We start from the raw sequence: 14889 nt of genomic DNA, 5'->3' as shown, positions 1-14889 counted from the left end.
TTGATGGCCTAGCCTTAGGATTTTTAAACCCTGGATAACCCCTCTATTTTATTTATGTCCTCTATCTTTTCTCATTACTACATTTACAGAACAGAAGGAGGTGTGAGTAAAGGGACTGTAGTTGGCATACTCTTGGACCTTAACAAGCGCATACTAATATTCCATATTAATGGAAAGCAGCAGGGACCTGTAGCATTCGAGAACATTGATGGTGTGTTTATGCCAGCAATAAGTCTCAATCGAAATGTACAAGTAAGTAAACCTTCAGTAACTTATACTTCACTGCTCTCATTTTAACCACATTTTCATCTCTCTGTTGAACATCTATAAGAGAAACCATAACATTCCCTTTATAATATTGATGTGACTACACAATAACAGTGGCTGATATGCTTTGTGTTTTTATTTTGCATGTAAAAACATACTGGAAAGAAAGGGTGAATTTTGGGTACAGTAGGGGGTGGTGGCTCTGCCGCTTCCCATATGCACTGGCATAGCTCTAACTGAGCAGTGTGAAAAGGACAAGACAATATTGGTTTTAATTCTCTTCTAGTTTCTTGTCCGGGGCCCCAGCTGTCTCTAACTACCAGATTGCAGGAGCAAGTGCTTCAAGCTGGTGCCATTCATGTACATGTGCTTGGTTGCTAAGAGGTTAAGCCTTATACAATGCAAATTGAAAACACAAAGGTACTATGATAGGATAATTGTTGTAAACCTCCATCTTTCCTCAGACTAAACAACACAGCACAGTTAGCTTAGCACAGACAACGTAATAAAGTTGGAGGTTTCATTTAGCCTGGTGCATTAGTGTTGTGGGGGTTTATTCACAATTTCAGGGCCTATGAGTGTTGCTCTCTTCAGTGTTTGCACTATAAAAGTGTTGTTTAAAATAATAAAAAAGGCTTATATGTATGTATTCTTTTATGGACCTAATGGACCCTAGATTGTCCACTCTAAAAGGGGCAATTTGCCTTGGAAAATCACTTTTAGTTAGAAGGATGTCCCAACCATACAGAGATCACTGGTTCTTCCACTGCTGGGCCCACCAGCAATCAGCTGTTACCTGCACAAGAACCTGACACCAAGTGTCTAATATTCCTGCAGCACCCCTGCAGGGGAAATGGAGCATGACACAGTTCCTATTAAATGAGTGAGTACTCTTTGTAATATATTTCTGCATACTTTCTAGAGTGAGAAATGGAATTTCTAGCAACTGTCTATTCCTCCTCTGTTAGGCTACTTACAAATCACAGTTTATAAATCAATTCACCATATGTTTCGGGGGTAGCCCCTGGCACATACAGTAAATGGATCCATATACCAACATTCACCCAATAGATGCCAAAACAATTTCCTTTCTTGTGGTATCTGGTGCTTGCATGTCTTGCCCGTACAATGCTGCTTTATTCCATAAAGTTGCAATTATTAAAAAAAAAAAAACTGTGCAGCATCCACTTTTCAACATGGCCATCCATGGGGGATAGACAAAACTATTTGGTCCAGTTTACTGTATGTGGTGGGATCTTTCTTGGTGCAAACAATATACTAATGTATTGAAAACAGTAGTGTGAGAGTAGCCTTAGCCCAGAATTCATTAATCAGGTATTAAAGGGATTCTATCATTGGCTCTAGTGATTTTTAACTAAGCATATATTTGCATGGGCTTTAGAAAGACTATTCCAGACATACCTTCTATTCATTAATCCTCCCAAACGTTTTTGAATTAGCCCGCTTTTATTAATATGCTAATTATCCACCTCGGAGCACCGGAAGTCTCTGTGATGTTCCTTGAGCACTGCTTGTGTGATATGTGTACACAGGGGGGGGGGGAAGGGCAGGGAAGGCTGCTGCTGCTGCTGATGATGATGATGATGATTCATCAGCCTTCTCTGCTCTCACCTCTCCCTTGTTTACACATATCACAAAAACAGTGCTCAGGGAACATCACAGAGACTTCTTATGCTCCGTGGTCGCTAATTCGCATATCAGTAAAAGTGGGCTAATTCAAAAACAGCTGAGAGGAATAATGAATAAAAGGTATGTCTGGAATAGCCTTTCTAAAGGCCATGCAAATATATGCTTAATTAAAAATCACTAGAGCCAATGATAGACTTCCTTTAAAGAATTTATTTTTTACTAAAACCATGCAAACCAATTACTAAAATATTGTAAAGACTCAAACACAAACGTTGTTGTTGTAGTATAATTGTTTATTACGCATGTACAATTGCACACAAATATTCAGTTGATACATGCTCGATATGCAGTGTATTTGTTGCATTTTGACTTATTTCATTCTGCTATGGTTTCTGTCTCCACAGGTTACTCTTCACACAGGTCTGGAGGTGCCAACGATCTTCAGGCAGACCAAGGCAGTAACTAACCTTTAAATCTGGGTGCACCATTTCATAGGCTAATCTTTTCTAAGTGGATGTTTCCATGATATAACATAAACAGTCAACATTTGCTAAAAATGACAAAATGAAACTCATAGAGAAACTCAGCAGGGAAGCAAAGAGCGGGGTATACAACTATCACATTTGCAAATAAATAGTTCTGAGCTATGTAGCAATTATTTCCATAATAATATTGCTGTTTAAATGTTCTATTCTACATCAAATCAGACAAAATACAGATCGGAGTATTTACTGAATCGCGTTCAGACAGGGTTTGAAATAAAAGGATTTTTAGAATATGTGTTCTGGATAAGAGGGCGCTTATTTCTGCCTCAGGATCACACTGTGTAGTTACATTTATATTCTTTCTATTCTGTTTCTTTTTATTTGCTCTTTGTTTAGGTTTAAGTTTTCTTTTATCATTAAGGGTTTTTTTTACATTCAGTATGATTGTTTTGCCATTTTTTAATACAATTTTTCTACACTTGGATGTATAGTAATGGTTTTTGATCCTGATTTCATTTTGTCCACTCCCTGAATGGTCATGTTTTTAATGGTTAACTGTAATCACAATAAGTATAAGAAGAGAATTTGTTGGGTAAAACAAATGGTTTGTGTAGTTTGTGATATATTATGTATTGTATATGTGTATCTAAATGCAGCTTTTGGTGCTATACTGTACTGAGAGTCCATGTACTATGGTCTGTCTGTTGCCTGAAAGAAGAAGAATGATTCCAGGACATGGAGGAGCTGAATTGTCTTGCAGGCATCATTGGATACAGGGTGATTTACTAGTGTAAAACTGGCCGTAGACTTTAGAGTTTTGTCATCCATTTCATTCATTTAGTCATTGGCTCAATACGTATATGAGTGCCTCTAACAAAGTAGTGGTCATGGCCATACCCCGCTGTCGAAAGTGCACTTGCATATTGTAGTGACTGGTCATCATCAGCCAGCACTCCGAAGAACAGCCGATGCTACACCATAAATACCCGAAATAGTCAAATGGTCTTCTTTATTTTTTAAGCAAAATCTGTTCAGTGTTGTAAAATATTTAGAGCTATTTTTTTTCTGAAACTTTAACAATTTGCTTCATCCAAGATTCATCTAATGTCTGTGGCCAGTTTAAGTCTTTACAGGGTTTCCGAAACCTTTTTGTGAACACTTTTAATTCAGAGGGTCGGGGTCATTGATGTAAAAGCTGTTTAAGTGCTATAACATAGGGTCTGTAAATATATACAGTATTTTATTATGCTTTTTGATTAAATCTGCGGACAGTCTCATGTTTGTTAGAAACGTTAACCAATTACTGTGTGCCCGCAAGATTAATATCATGTTTATTTCCTACACATCAGAATATGTTAATAGGTTCGGGATAAAAGCTTCAGATTTTCCTGGCTTGCCTTTTACCAAAATGTTTAGGTATATTTACTGTGCATCTTGTACTGAAAACAAATCAAATCACACATTGATAACCTATCTGTACGATAGGTCATTGATAATAAATAGATAAGTGTCCCCAGAAACCCATAAATTATCAGATTAAAGCTCTTCATATTTGTCCAGGTATAACAGCTGTCTATGTGCAGTTGTGTCCAATACGACAGCTTTACCCATTCCCTGGGTAACTGTGACCCCTTCATTCAGATGTGTCCAGTGATAATGTTATCACTAATCTCGAGGAATGCTAGAAACGTATTTATTACCTGACTTAGGCCTCATGCACACAAGAGTGTAAGTGATACGCACTGTATGTATCCTGAATATGTCACCCATATTATCGTATGGGCAATTTTGAAATGCTATGTGTCTCCAATTTTCTCTTGTATATTAATATATATACATAAATATGGCATACTCCACCATACTGCTTGACAGACTGTTGTAGAACATGAGGTGCATAGAGGCACCACAAGCAGCCACATGGCCTGCAATATGAGTACTGTGGACCTGTCTATGTGTGTACAAGAGGCCTAATACGTACTCATGCATTGGTCTAAATAAAGACAGTGAGCTTTCCCAAATAACATGACGTTCTCTTGCCTTTGAAGATCACAAATCATATTATTAAACAGATAGTTCAAGGGGATATTAAATACTATTTGAAGAATAGTGCTACCTCCAACCTCATCCAATGGAGACCAGATGAACACTGATATAAAATAGACTTCATGGTAGGAAACATTAATTAGGGCCATTGTTCTAAATTGGAAAGCTTCATTAAAATGTGTATTGTTATCAATCGTACGGCCATTGTTACTTTTATAGCTTAAAGTATATTTACAGTAATTTACAAAAATTTTTACTAATTCGTTTTTGCTACAGGCAGTCTGTCTGCTGTTGATGGATCTTGTGTTCTCTTTTTATACTAAATTGGGCTTGTATAAGTATCAAGGCCAGGTAACACATTAAAGGGAGTCTACCACCTTACCCAAGCATGTTCGACTGTCACTACCTTGTTAAAGAGCAGATTATAAGGCTAGACATGTCACTTTTCTAGATTTGGAGAAAAGTAATGTTATGCTCTTGAGGCATTTGGTGCACTGACTTTCAGCTATAGGAGCGCTGATCTTGCTGCCGAAGTACGTTGGGTGATGTCATAGCTGTAGCAGGATCAATGGGGTGACACTGGCAGAATATGGTAGGGTTTTGAGCAGCAAGAGCAATGCTCCAGGGAGCTCAAGGCATCTCAATCCCTCCCCCCCACTCCTGCACCAACTGCCTCCTTTGGATTAGAAGTCAAAGTTATTTATCTACAAACTTAATTGTCTTTTTATCACTGTAATGTGCTCAGTAACATGGTGGGGGCAGTTGAATATGCTCATTGGAGGTGGAAGATTTAAATATGGTTACCTAATAATTAATGAACCTCCATGTGGCTAATTAACATATCAATGAATGCATGAATAGCATCTGATTAACATAAGAATGAATACAAGGATATCAATATTTATATAACGTATATGTAATGCTTTCATTAGGCATTGGTAAAGACCATTCACAGACATGTTATATGTCAACAGCAGCAGGTCAGAGGATTTTACAATAGCAAAGTTGAAAGCCCAGCTCCTCACTGTAATGTATAGAAATTACAATTGAGATAAAATATCACAAATTCATAGAAAATATCAAATGCGGAACAAGTTGCATTAATTTGGGGACAAAACATAATGATTAGCCACATTGAATGGCAATTGGGCTAATCCTCGTATGGATCAACAGCAGAGCAAACTGCAAATCTGCAACAGAAAAACTGGCACCAGTCTATAGCCAGATTCACACGACCGGTGATACTCAGTCCATGCGTGTGCCAGATTTACCAGCATGAAGAGTATGATGGGAGTTGGACGCCTAGCTGTATAGTTATCTATGATGCTAAGAGTCCCTCCCAGCAACATACTGACCTGTACTGATAACTGTACCGGAGAGTATGGGGGGCAGGGTCTCTTAGCTTCATAGATAACTGTGATCCTAGGACTCCCGCTTCCCATATACTGTTCAAGTTGGTAACTCTGGCACAGACACCGACCGAGTTGCATGAGTAAAAGGGTTAGACTTTCTCATGTTATTTTAATCTGTTGTATGAACATAGCCTTAGGGTAATTTTACACGCGGCACATGTATTTTAGATATCTCGGCAACTGTTCTTTTCATGTAAATGGAGCCTGTAGAAAACCATGCACATGCTGCAAAATAACACTACTCGGATATATCGAAAAAATCGTCACTTGCAGAAAATTTGACTCGCTAGTGTGAATATACCCTTAACTAAAGAGTAGTTTAAATGAAAAGGGGTTCATCATAAAACAATCCTGAAGATGAGCTGACTGAAGTGCATCCATTACACACGGGCCTTTCAGCTCCCTGCTCTGGTTCATAGGGGGGATAATCAGCATGTGACCCCCTCCCCCCCCTTCCGCTTATTATGTCCATATACATCAAAACAGAGGCAGAGAACTATGAATGTATGGATTAGTCTATTGTCTTGGGAAAATGGCTCAAGTTATTTCCTCTTTCAATATTTTTTTTTATTATTTTATAGAGATGAGCGAGTACTATTCAATCAAATACCTCCCGGCCATAGGTATTCGTGTAAGCGGCCGAACACCAAGGGGTTAAATCCATCGAATATTCAATGCGCTTAACCCCTAGGTGTTCGGCCACTTACACGAATACCTATGGCCGAGAGGTATTCGATCGAATAGCACTCGCTCATCTTTATTATTTTATAATGTACTTAAATATGGATCAGAGTATCAAAATATGAGGTTGCAGAGCCATGTAAATATTATTAGAAGTTATTATGTCTTTATCTTTTACCCAATAATGTAAATACATATTTGAAGTCAATTTCAGTTTTAGTAGCCCTACTCAATAAAATGAAGTCATGAAATGACAAATCGAATACGGACAAAAACTTATCCAATCTGGGTAGGTTAATGCAGAGAAATAAAGATAATGTACTTTTGTGATGGCACACAATGATTTCATCGATATAATGGATCATCCTCATTTTTATTTGGCTTTGTATATATTCAGCACTTCTGAGGTGTCCTCACTAAGGGAACACGTATCACTTTTACCACTGTGAGATATCGTTCCAGGGGCATTGTCTAGCATTCTACAAAATCTCGCCACATTATGTCTAACATAGAACTCAAAGAGGCCTCTCTGTGATTATTTTACTACTGCATGGGAAGTGGCTTCTTTTGCAAAGATCCAAACGACCATAATGAATTTCTTTTATTTTAATAAAATTGATTTTTTTACAATTGGTGAGGCACCAAAAAAAAAAAAGAGGACTGATATTTTTTGTACATGCATGAGAACCCTCTCCCATTTAAGTGGGACCCATCTCCGTCAATGCCTTACCATGAAATCTGTTGGAGTGAAACTTTCCTTTAGTGTTTGTAAATGTAGAGCCAGTAGTATATGTGAGATATCTTGTGTCACTGTTTTTTAACTACTTTACATTGTACATATTTACCAGTCATGTTTCCTGGTCCCAATATGACCGAGGCATGATCCCAGGTGACAGATAAAAATGCCACGTCACACTTCTATTCCCCATAAAATAACAATTACCAACAAATTGACAACAGATTCACAACTAAATTGACAATTTTACATTTACTTTGACATTTGTACTTGTCAATATGGTGTGCGCTTACACACCCTGCCATCATTGTTCTTGTGTGTAAAGGGCACATACAGTGGGCACGGAAAGTATTCAGACCCCTTTAAACTTTCCGCACTTTGTTTCATTGCAGCCATTTGCTAAAATCAAAAAAGTTCATTTTTATTTCTCATTAACGTACACTGAGCACCTCATCTTGACAGAAGAAAACCAGAAATTTAGATATTTTTGCAAATTTATTTTAAAAAAACCAAAACTGAACTATCACATGGTCATAAGTATTCAGACCCTTTGCTCAGTATTGAGTATTTGGACCGTTTTGAGCTAGTGCAGCCATGAATCTTCTTAGGAATGATGCAACAAGTTTTTCACATCTGGATTTGCAGTTCCCTGCCATTCTTCCTTACAGATCCTCTCCGGTTTTGTCAGGTTGGATGGTGAATGTTGGTGGACAGCCATTTTCAAGTCTCTCCAGAAATGTTCAAATGGGTATAGGTCAGGGCTCTGGCTGGGCCAGTCAAGAATGATCACAGAGTTGTTCCGAAGCCACTCCTTTGTTATTTAAGCTGTGTGCTTAGGGTCATTGTCTTGTTGGAAGGTGAACCTTCGGCCCAGTCTGAGGTCCAGAGCACTCTGGAAGAGGTTTTCTTCCAGGATATCTCTGTATTTGGCCGCATTCATCTTTCCTTCAATTGCAACCAGTCGTTCTGTCCCTGCAGCTGAAAAACCCCCCCATAGCATGATGCTGCCACCACTATGTTTCACTGTTGGGATTGTATTGGGAAGGTGATGAGCAGTGCCTGGTATTCTCCACACATAACACTTAGAATTAACGCCAAAAAGTTCAAACTTTGTCTCATCAGACCAGAGAATTTTATTTCTCATAGTCTGGGAGTCCTTCATATGTTTTTTTGGCAAACTCTATGCAGGCTTTCATATGTCTTACACTGAGGAGAGGCTTCCTTCAGACCACTCTGCCATAAAGCCCCGACTAGTGGAGGCCTGCAGTGATAGTCCACTTTGTAGAACTTTCTACCATCTCCCTACTGCATCTCTGGAGCTCAGCCACAGTGATCTTTGGGTTCTTCTTTACCTCTCTCACCAAGGCTCTTCTCTCACGATTGCTCAGTTTGGCTGGACGGCCAGGTCTTGCATGAGTTCTGGTCGTCCCAAACTTCTTCCATTTAAGGATTATGGAGGCCACTGTGCTCTTAGGAAGCTTAAGTGCTGCAGAAATTCTTTTGTAACCTTGGCTAGATATGTGCCTTGCTACAATTCTGTCTCTGAGCTCATTGGGCAGCTCCTTTGACCTCATGATTCTCATTTGCTCTGACATGCACTGTGAGCTGTGAGGTCTTATACAGACAGGTGTGCGCCTTTCCTAATTAAGTCCAATCAGTTTAATTAAACACAGCTGGACTCCATTGAAGAAGTAGAACCATCTCAAGCAGGATCAGAAGGAAATGGACAGCATACGAGTGAAATATCATTGTCACAGCAAAGGGTCTGAATATTTATGACCATATGATATTTCAGTGTTTTTTTGTTTTTGTTTTTTTGGTACTATTCCGTTATCGGGCCAGCAGCAGCGCAGTTCAGCAGCAGCTTTCGGGACAGCAGTTCAGCAGCGGGAATTACAATGACATCCGAGGACTGCTGGCCCGATGCTTGTGCCCAGTAACCAGTACATCGATGACCCCCCTCCCCCATCCTTCTCCTCCTGCCAGTGCTGCCCCCCAGCTCTCCTTACATCTTCCCCGTACCCTCTCCCCGCCACACGACTAGGCCTCACCTCAGCGCTAGTACCGAGACCGAAAGGAAAGACACCGGGGCTCAATCCAGGCCCTGACAAGAAACACGCCGACTATAGGAACGGTGAGCTACAGCGAGCCGGAGGGACAAACTTTCTGCAGCGTCCGGCGGCTATCTAGTAGCATTCATTGCTCAAGATTTACGGTGAGGCCTATTACAGGGAGAGGGTACGGGGCAGATGTAAGAAGAGCTGGGGGGCAGCACTGGAAGGAAGAGGAGGATGAGGGCATCGATCGATGTACTGCCTACTACACACAAGCACGGCCTCTATCATCGGGCCAGCATCGGCTTAGTCATGTGGCGGGGAGAGGGTACGGGGTAGATGTAAGGAGAGCTGGGGGGCAGCACTGGAAGGAGGAGGAGATGGAGGGGGGGTCATTGATGTACTGGCTACTGGGCACAAGCATCGGGCCAGCAGTCCTCGGATGTCATTGTAATTCCCGCTGCTGAACTGAACTGCTGTCCCGAAAGCTGGTGCTGAAATGCGCTGCTGCTGGCCCGATAACGGAATAGTACCGTTTTTTTTAATAATTTGCAAAAATATCCACATTTCGGGGGGGGGGGGCTGAGTGTACATTAACCCATTAACTGCCAAATTAGTCAATAATACAGGAACTACACCATGAAAATGACCTCATGTGCGCAAGGCAATGCATGCACATGATCAGTTTAGGTTTCCTATCACAGGCGACATCCTGCTGGAGCACGTGAATGTCCTGTTTCTATTACTCCATGACAGATGGCGTTCGTAGGCAGGTTAAAGTACCCGATCCCTAATTGGGGATCATGGCAGTTAATGGGTTAATGAGAAATTAAAATTAACTTTTTTTAATTTTAGCAAATGGCTGCAATGAAACAAAGAGTGAAAAATTTGAAGGAATCTGAATGCTTTCCGTACCCACTGTACATTTCCAGAAAGGATAACAAAAACTACTCTTATTGTTCTAGGAATCTAGAATCTAAGAGAATCTAAGATTCTCCAGAATTTTTATTTTATGCGGAATTCTAATATATTCTAAAATAGACATGTTGGGAGAGATGGCAGGTCCTCTTTAACTATGATATAACTTGATACCTGTTAGGATTGTCAGAGAAAGTAGGGATCACATAATAGATTCATATGCATGTTCTAGTGCTGTTTTTATTTTATAAGTGATTATAAAGCATGGAAGATGGTCATAATTGTTGGCAAGATATAAAAAAGGATAAGTTATTCAATCTTGTAGTCATCCCTCAAAGACAATGTTTTTCTCTTTAAGGGTGCTTGTTCTTATTTCCCATGTGTCTGGAGTTGAAACATAGAACATATATCCAGCCCTGCACCTTGATGTCTTAAAGAGGATCTCTTCCCTGTGGCTGTTTTATTACCTTAAATCATAGTGTTTCAGGGCGACTAGTTTACTGTGGTGGTAACAGGGAGGATAAACATTGTGATTTATCATTTCTACTTATATATGAACAGCTCTAGACTGTGTCTCCAAACCAAATGGTACATATCATGATATAGTCATTCACTGGATTGTGAATATGGGATATAATATGGTACAGGAACGACACGACATTTGGCTGCTGCCAGAGTGATGTTGAGATGGTATATTGCAGAGTCCAGATGTCTTGACAAGCAGCATATTTTGCTCCGCCCATTTATTTGCGGTGCTCTTAGATTTAGCATCATTTTTGTGTTGTTTCTACTTTGTTTTCTCTATTCATGACATCATTAAAAGCTTACAGTTTACTTTTATATGTAATGTCATAGAAAGAAAATCTGACAACGTCTTTTCTAATTTTGTACTGCTTCATCTACGTTTGTATGTCATTATTTGGGGAGTGCTCAGTTGTCTTCCCACCCCCTTTCTCACTCTGTGGGAATGTGATCTATGTTGCATCAATGTGGTTTTACAGATTTTGAATAAAATTCTTAAAATACTGCCAACAATCAAAAGTTTCAATTTATTGTCTTATGTTTGGGATTTTTGGAAAAAAAATACACAGTAGTTAGTTTTATCTCCAAGTCTATTTACTGGTATTAGTGAGAATAACACCAAGAAATCCTGGCTGCTACAATTGTGCCCATCAAAATTTAAGGCACATGAATTAACCACCAATAAAGAATATAAGGTTAGAAATTCTAACTATAAGTCTAGATTCTTACGGCAGAAAGTGAGGAAGAATTTAAAGGGGTTGTCCCATCACAAGGATCCTATCTATACTGCTAGTTTATGTGGATTTAAGACTTTTCCTAAATACATTGCTTTATCAAAACTGCTTTGTTTGGCCGCTATCTTAATTTATTCACTTCATTGTTTACACTCCGTTTCTATGGCCCTTGGGATTATCTGCTCATTTGTCAAGTGATGTAGCTGCCTGCTCTCAGAGGGGGAGGGAGGGGCTGGGAGCATCTCTGAGCTGAGTGTGTCTGATAAGTAGCGGAGCTTCTCAGATAGGGGAGGTGAGAGCTCCAGGATTTCTGAGCTCTTATCAGTCAGTTTAATTGAATTTGGCCGCTAAGGGCTGAGATAGGGAGTTCGTTACCTCTGTATGTAATGCAAACTGACTCAAATCCAGCTCTGCTACATCAGCTTCACACTGTGGTAATTCATTTACAACCAATCCCGTGCAAGTGAAACCTCGCCCACCTATGTGCTGAGAAATGCAGGAAGTGAAGAGAGCACAACAGCCTGCAGGTTAGTGAACAAGTGTCATGGGAATACCCATTTAAGGTGGTTCTACTTGAGAAGAAGGAGAACCTTGGCTTCCCGCTGCTACTTTGCAGTCATTTATCCTTTTTTTGGCCATACTTTTTGTAGGTGTGCCTTTTTTTTTTTTTTAGACTAGCTTTACTGTGGAGCTTATGATGTCGGCGCACGTTAGGTTGGATGCACCTTTTTAGGCCATGTACACTTTGCCCCTTTCTTGTTCAAAAAGGTGCAAGAAAGGGGGCAACGCGCTGGCTCAGTGATTAGCACTGCAGCCTTGCAGTGCTGGAGTCCTGGGCTGAAATCCCACCAGGAACAACATCTGCAAGGAGTTTATATGTTCTCCACGTGTTTGTATGGATTTCCTCCCATTATACAAAGACATACTGATTGGAAAAAAAAAATGTACATTGTGATCCCTATATGGGGCTCACAATCTACATTTATAAAAAAAATTAAAAAAAAAGGAGCAAGAAAGGCATAATTGCCCCTTTATAATACTTTCTAACCTGTCAGGCCCTTTTATGCTGCCCATGGACTGGAGTGCATACGTGTCTATTTTCCGTCTCTTCAAAAAAGTCACAAGACATAAATATAGTGTGAAAAGGATCTTCATTTAGTCTATGTCCCCTTTTCTCACCAAAAAGGAAAAGTGGTGCATAACAGCGTGAGAAAAAAAAAGGCACAAATGCTTCATACATGAATCATAGGGCAAAAAACACCTCAAAAAGGTGCAATTTATTGCAAAAAAGGCACAAGTAGCTTCATAAATGTGTCCCAATAGTAGACCTATCAGCCTGAACCTCGCTCAGCGTAATCATCTGTATTCTGGTATATGGCAAGATTATTAACACTCTCTGACATACGTCAGCAAGCTTTATTGTCTCACACGTGATGTTATTGTGGTTTATAATATGTATTACTGCAGTCGAGTTTTATAGCAAACCTGTCACATGGAAAATGCAGAGCAATCTGCAAACAGTATATTGTAGAGCTGGAATAGCTGATATAGATATATAAGATTTGAAATAATGTGTATAGAATTGTGTGAAAATATTCAGAACAACTTGTATTTAAGGACCAATTCACATCTGCCTAGGGACCCCCCGAACAGAAACCTGTCTGCATAAAAAAGCATTTACCTAAGGACACCCGTGGAGTTATGGTTTATGATTCCTGGCACTGCAGGATGAGCCAATTCTCTCTTCATTTCTATTAAATCTATCTCAATACTAAAGCTGCTTAAATTGCTCAGTTTACAATGTGAGAAGCTTACACTTCAACAGATGCACGACTATGGCTCTCATTGGACCACTAGCATGTTCCCGTTCTTGAGGTTTTCAGTGTTGACAATGGTGATGGCCTATCTGAATCTGAGTCTGTCTATTAGAGACCCCAACATGTTTCCATTATAGAGGATTTCTGGGTTCACCATATTGATGGTCTACCTTTGCAGTTTCAGAGTTTTCATCTGCATTTGCTCTGTACACCTGTGTGCTGTATATTTACCTATGGCAGCTTTCTCCCACAATATACTGTATAGGTGCTATTTTCTGGATCACCCTCCCCTTGTCTGGTACATTTACACCTTAGATCTAATTTTCCTCTTTTTGTACCCCTTGCACAGATGCTGGGAAGCCGCTCTTTCCTCCAGGCCATAATCTTACAATATCTTTTAAAGGGATTCTATTATTCAAAAATCACGTTTTTCAGTAACCCCATGTTGGATAAGCTTCTATAAATGCTATTCTAGTCGTACCCTTGTCTTTCTTATTCAGGCAGGCGTTTCTGCATAAAATAGCATTTTACTGTTATGCTAATGAAACTCAGGGAGCACAGGGGACGCTAAAGAGATCTTGAGAGTTGCCTGAGGTATGAAAAAGCACATTTGGACAAGGCAGCTTCATTTTGAAAACAAAAATTGAGTTGTTTGGTTATAAAAAAAGGCGTTATGCATGGCGTCCAAAAAGAAACAGCATTCCAAGAAAAACACATGCTACCCACTGTAAAATTTGGTGGAGGTTCCATCATGCTTTGGGGCTGTGTGGCCAATGCCGGCATCGGGAATCTTGTTAAAGTTGAGAGTCGCATGGATTCCACTCAGTACCAGCAGATTCTTGAGAATAATGTTCAAGAATCAGTGACGAAGTTGAAGTTACGCCGGGGATGGATATTTCAGCAAGACAATGATCCAAAACACCGCTCCAAATCCTCAGGCATTCATGCAGAGGAACAATTACAATGTTCTGGAATGGCCATCCCAGTCCCCAGACCTGAATATCATTGAACATCTGTGGGATGATTTGAAGCGGGCTGTCCATGCTCGGCGACCATCAAACTTAACTGAACTTGAATTGTTTGTCCAAAATACCTTTATCCAGGATCCAGGAACTGATTAAAAGCTCCAGGAAGCGACTAGAGGCTGTTATCTTTGCAAAAGGAGGATCTACTAAATATTAATGTCACTTTTCTGTTGAGGTGCCCATACTTTTGCACCGGTCAAATTTTGGTTCAATGCATATTGCACATTTTCTGTTAGTACAATAAACCTCATTTCAATCCTGAAATATTACTGTGTCCATCAGTTATTAGATATATCAAACTGAAATGGCTGTTGCAAATACCAAAATATTTAGAACTAAAAATGATTAAGATTAATAGGGGTGCCCAAACTTTTTCATAGGACTGTATGTGAACCAGTTTAGACTCCCAACTCCATATTAGAATAGTGGGAAGAGGTATTCAGAGAATCCAGACAATGATGTAATAGACTAACCAAATTATAGACTCTAAAATCAGGGAGATTCTAACCCTCTTGATTTTCATCAGCTAAGGAGGTAAGTGCACC

The 14889-nt window shown here is 39.7% G+C and overlaps 1 protein-coding gene across 3 annotated transcripts in view; it reads left to right on the top strand.

The window, feature by feature from the left end:
* TRIM67 (tripartite motif containing 67) overlaps window positions 1–2752 on the top strand; it is a 72202-nt gene extending 69450 nt beyond the window's left edge. For all 3 annotated transcript variants that reach the window (XM_075267693.1, XM_075267694.1, XM_075267692.1), the window contains exons 9-10: window positions 90–252; window positions 2322–2752. In XM_075267693.1, coding sequence (XP_075123794.1) covers window positions 90–252; window positions 2322–2390 — 232 coding nt within the window. In that variant the 3' untranslated portion in view covers window positions 2391–2752. The remainder of the gene's footprint in view (window positions 1–89; window positions 253–2321) is intronic.
* Window positions 2753–14889: the final 12137 nt, after the last annotated feature.

This window comes from Leptodactylus fuscus, chromosome 3, assembly GCF_031893055.1.
Source record: "Leptodactylus fuscus isolate aLepFus1 chromosome 3, aLepFus1.hap2, whole genome shotgun sequence".
NCBI lineage: Eukaryota > Metazoa > Chordata > Amphibia > Anura > Leptodactylidae > Leptodactylus > Leptodactylus fuscus.
The sequence above is the reverse complement of the archived record's forward strand: the minus strand, read 5'-3'. Positions and strand labels throughout refer to the sequence as shown.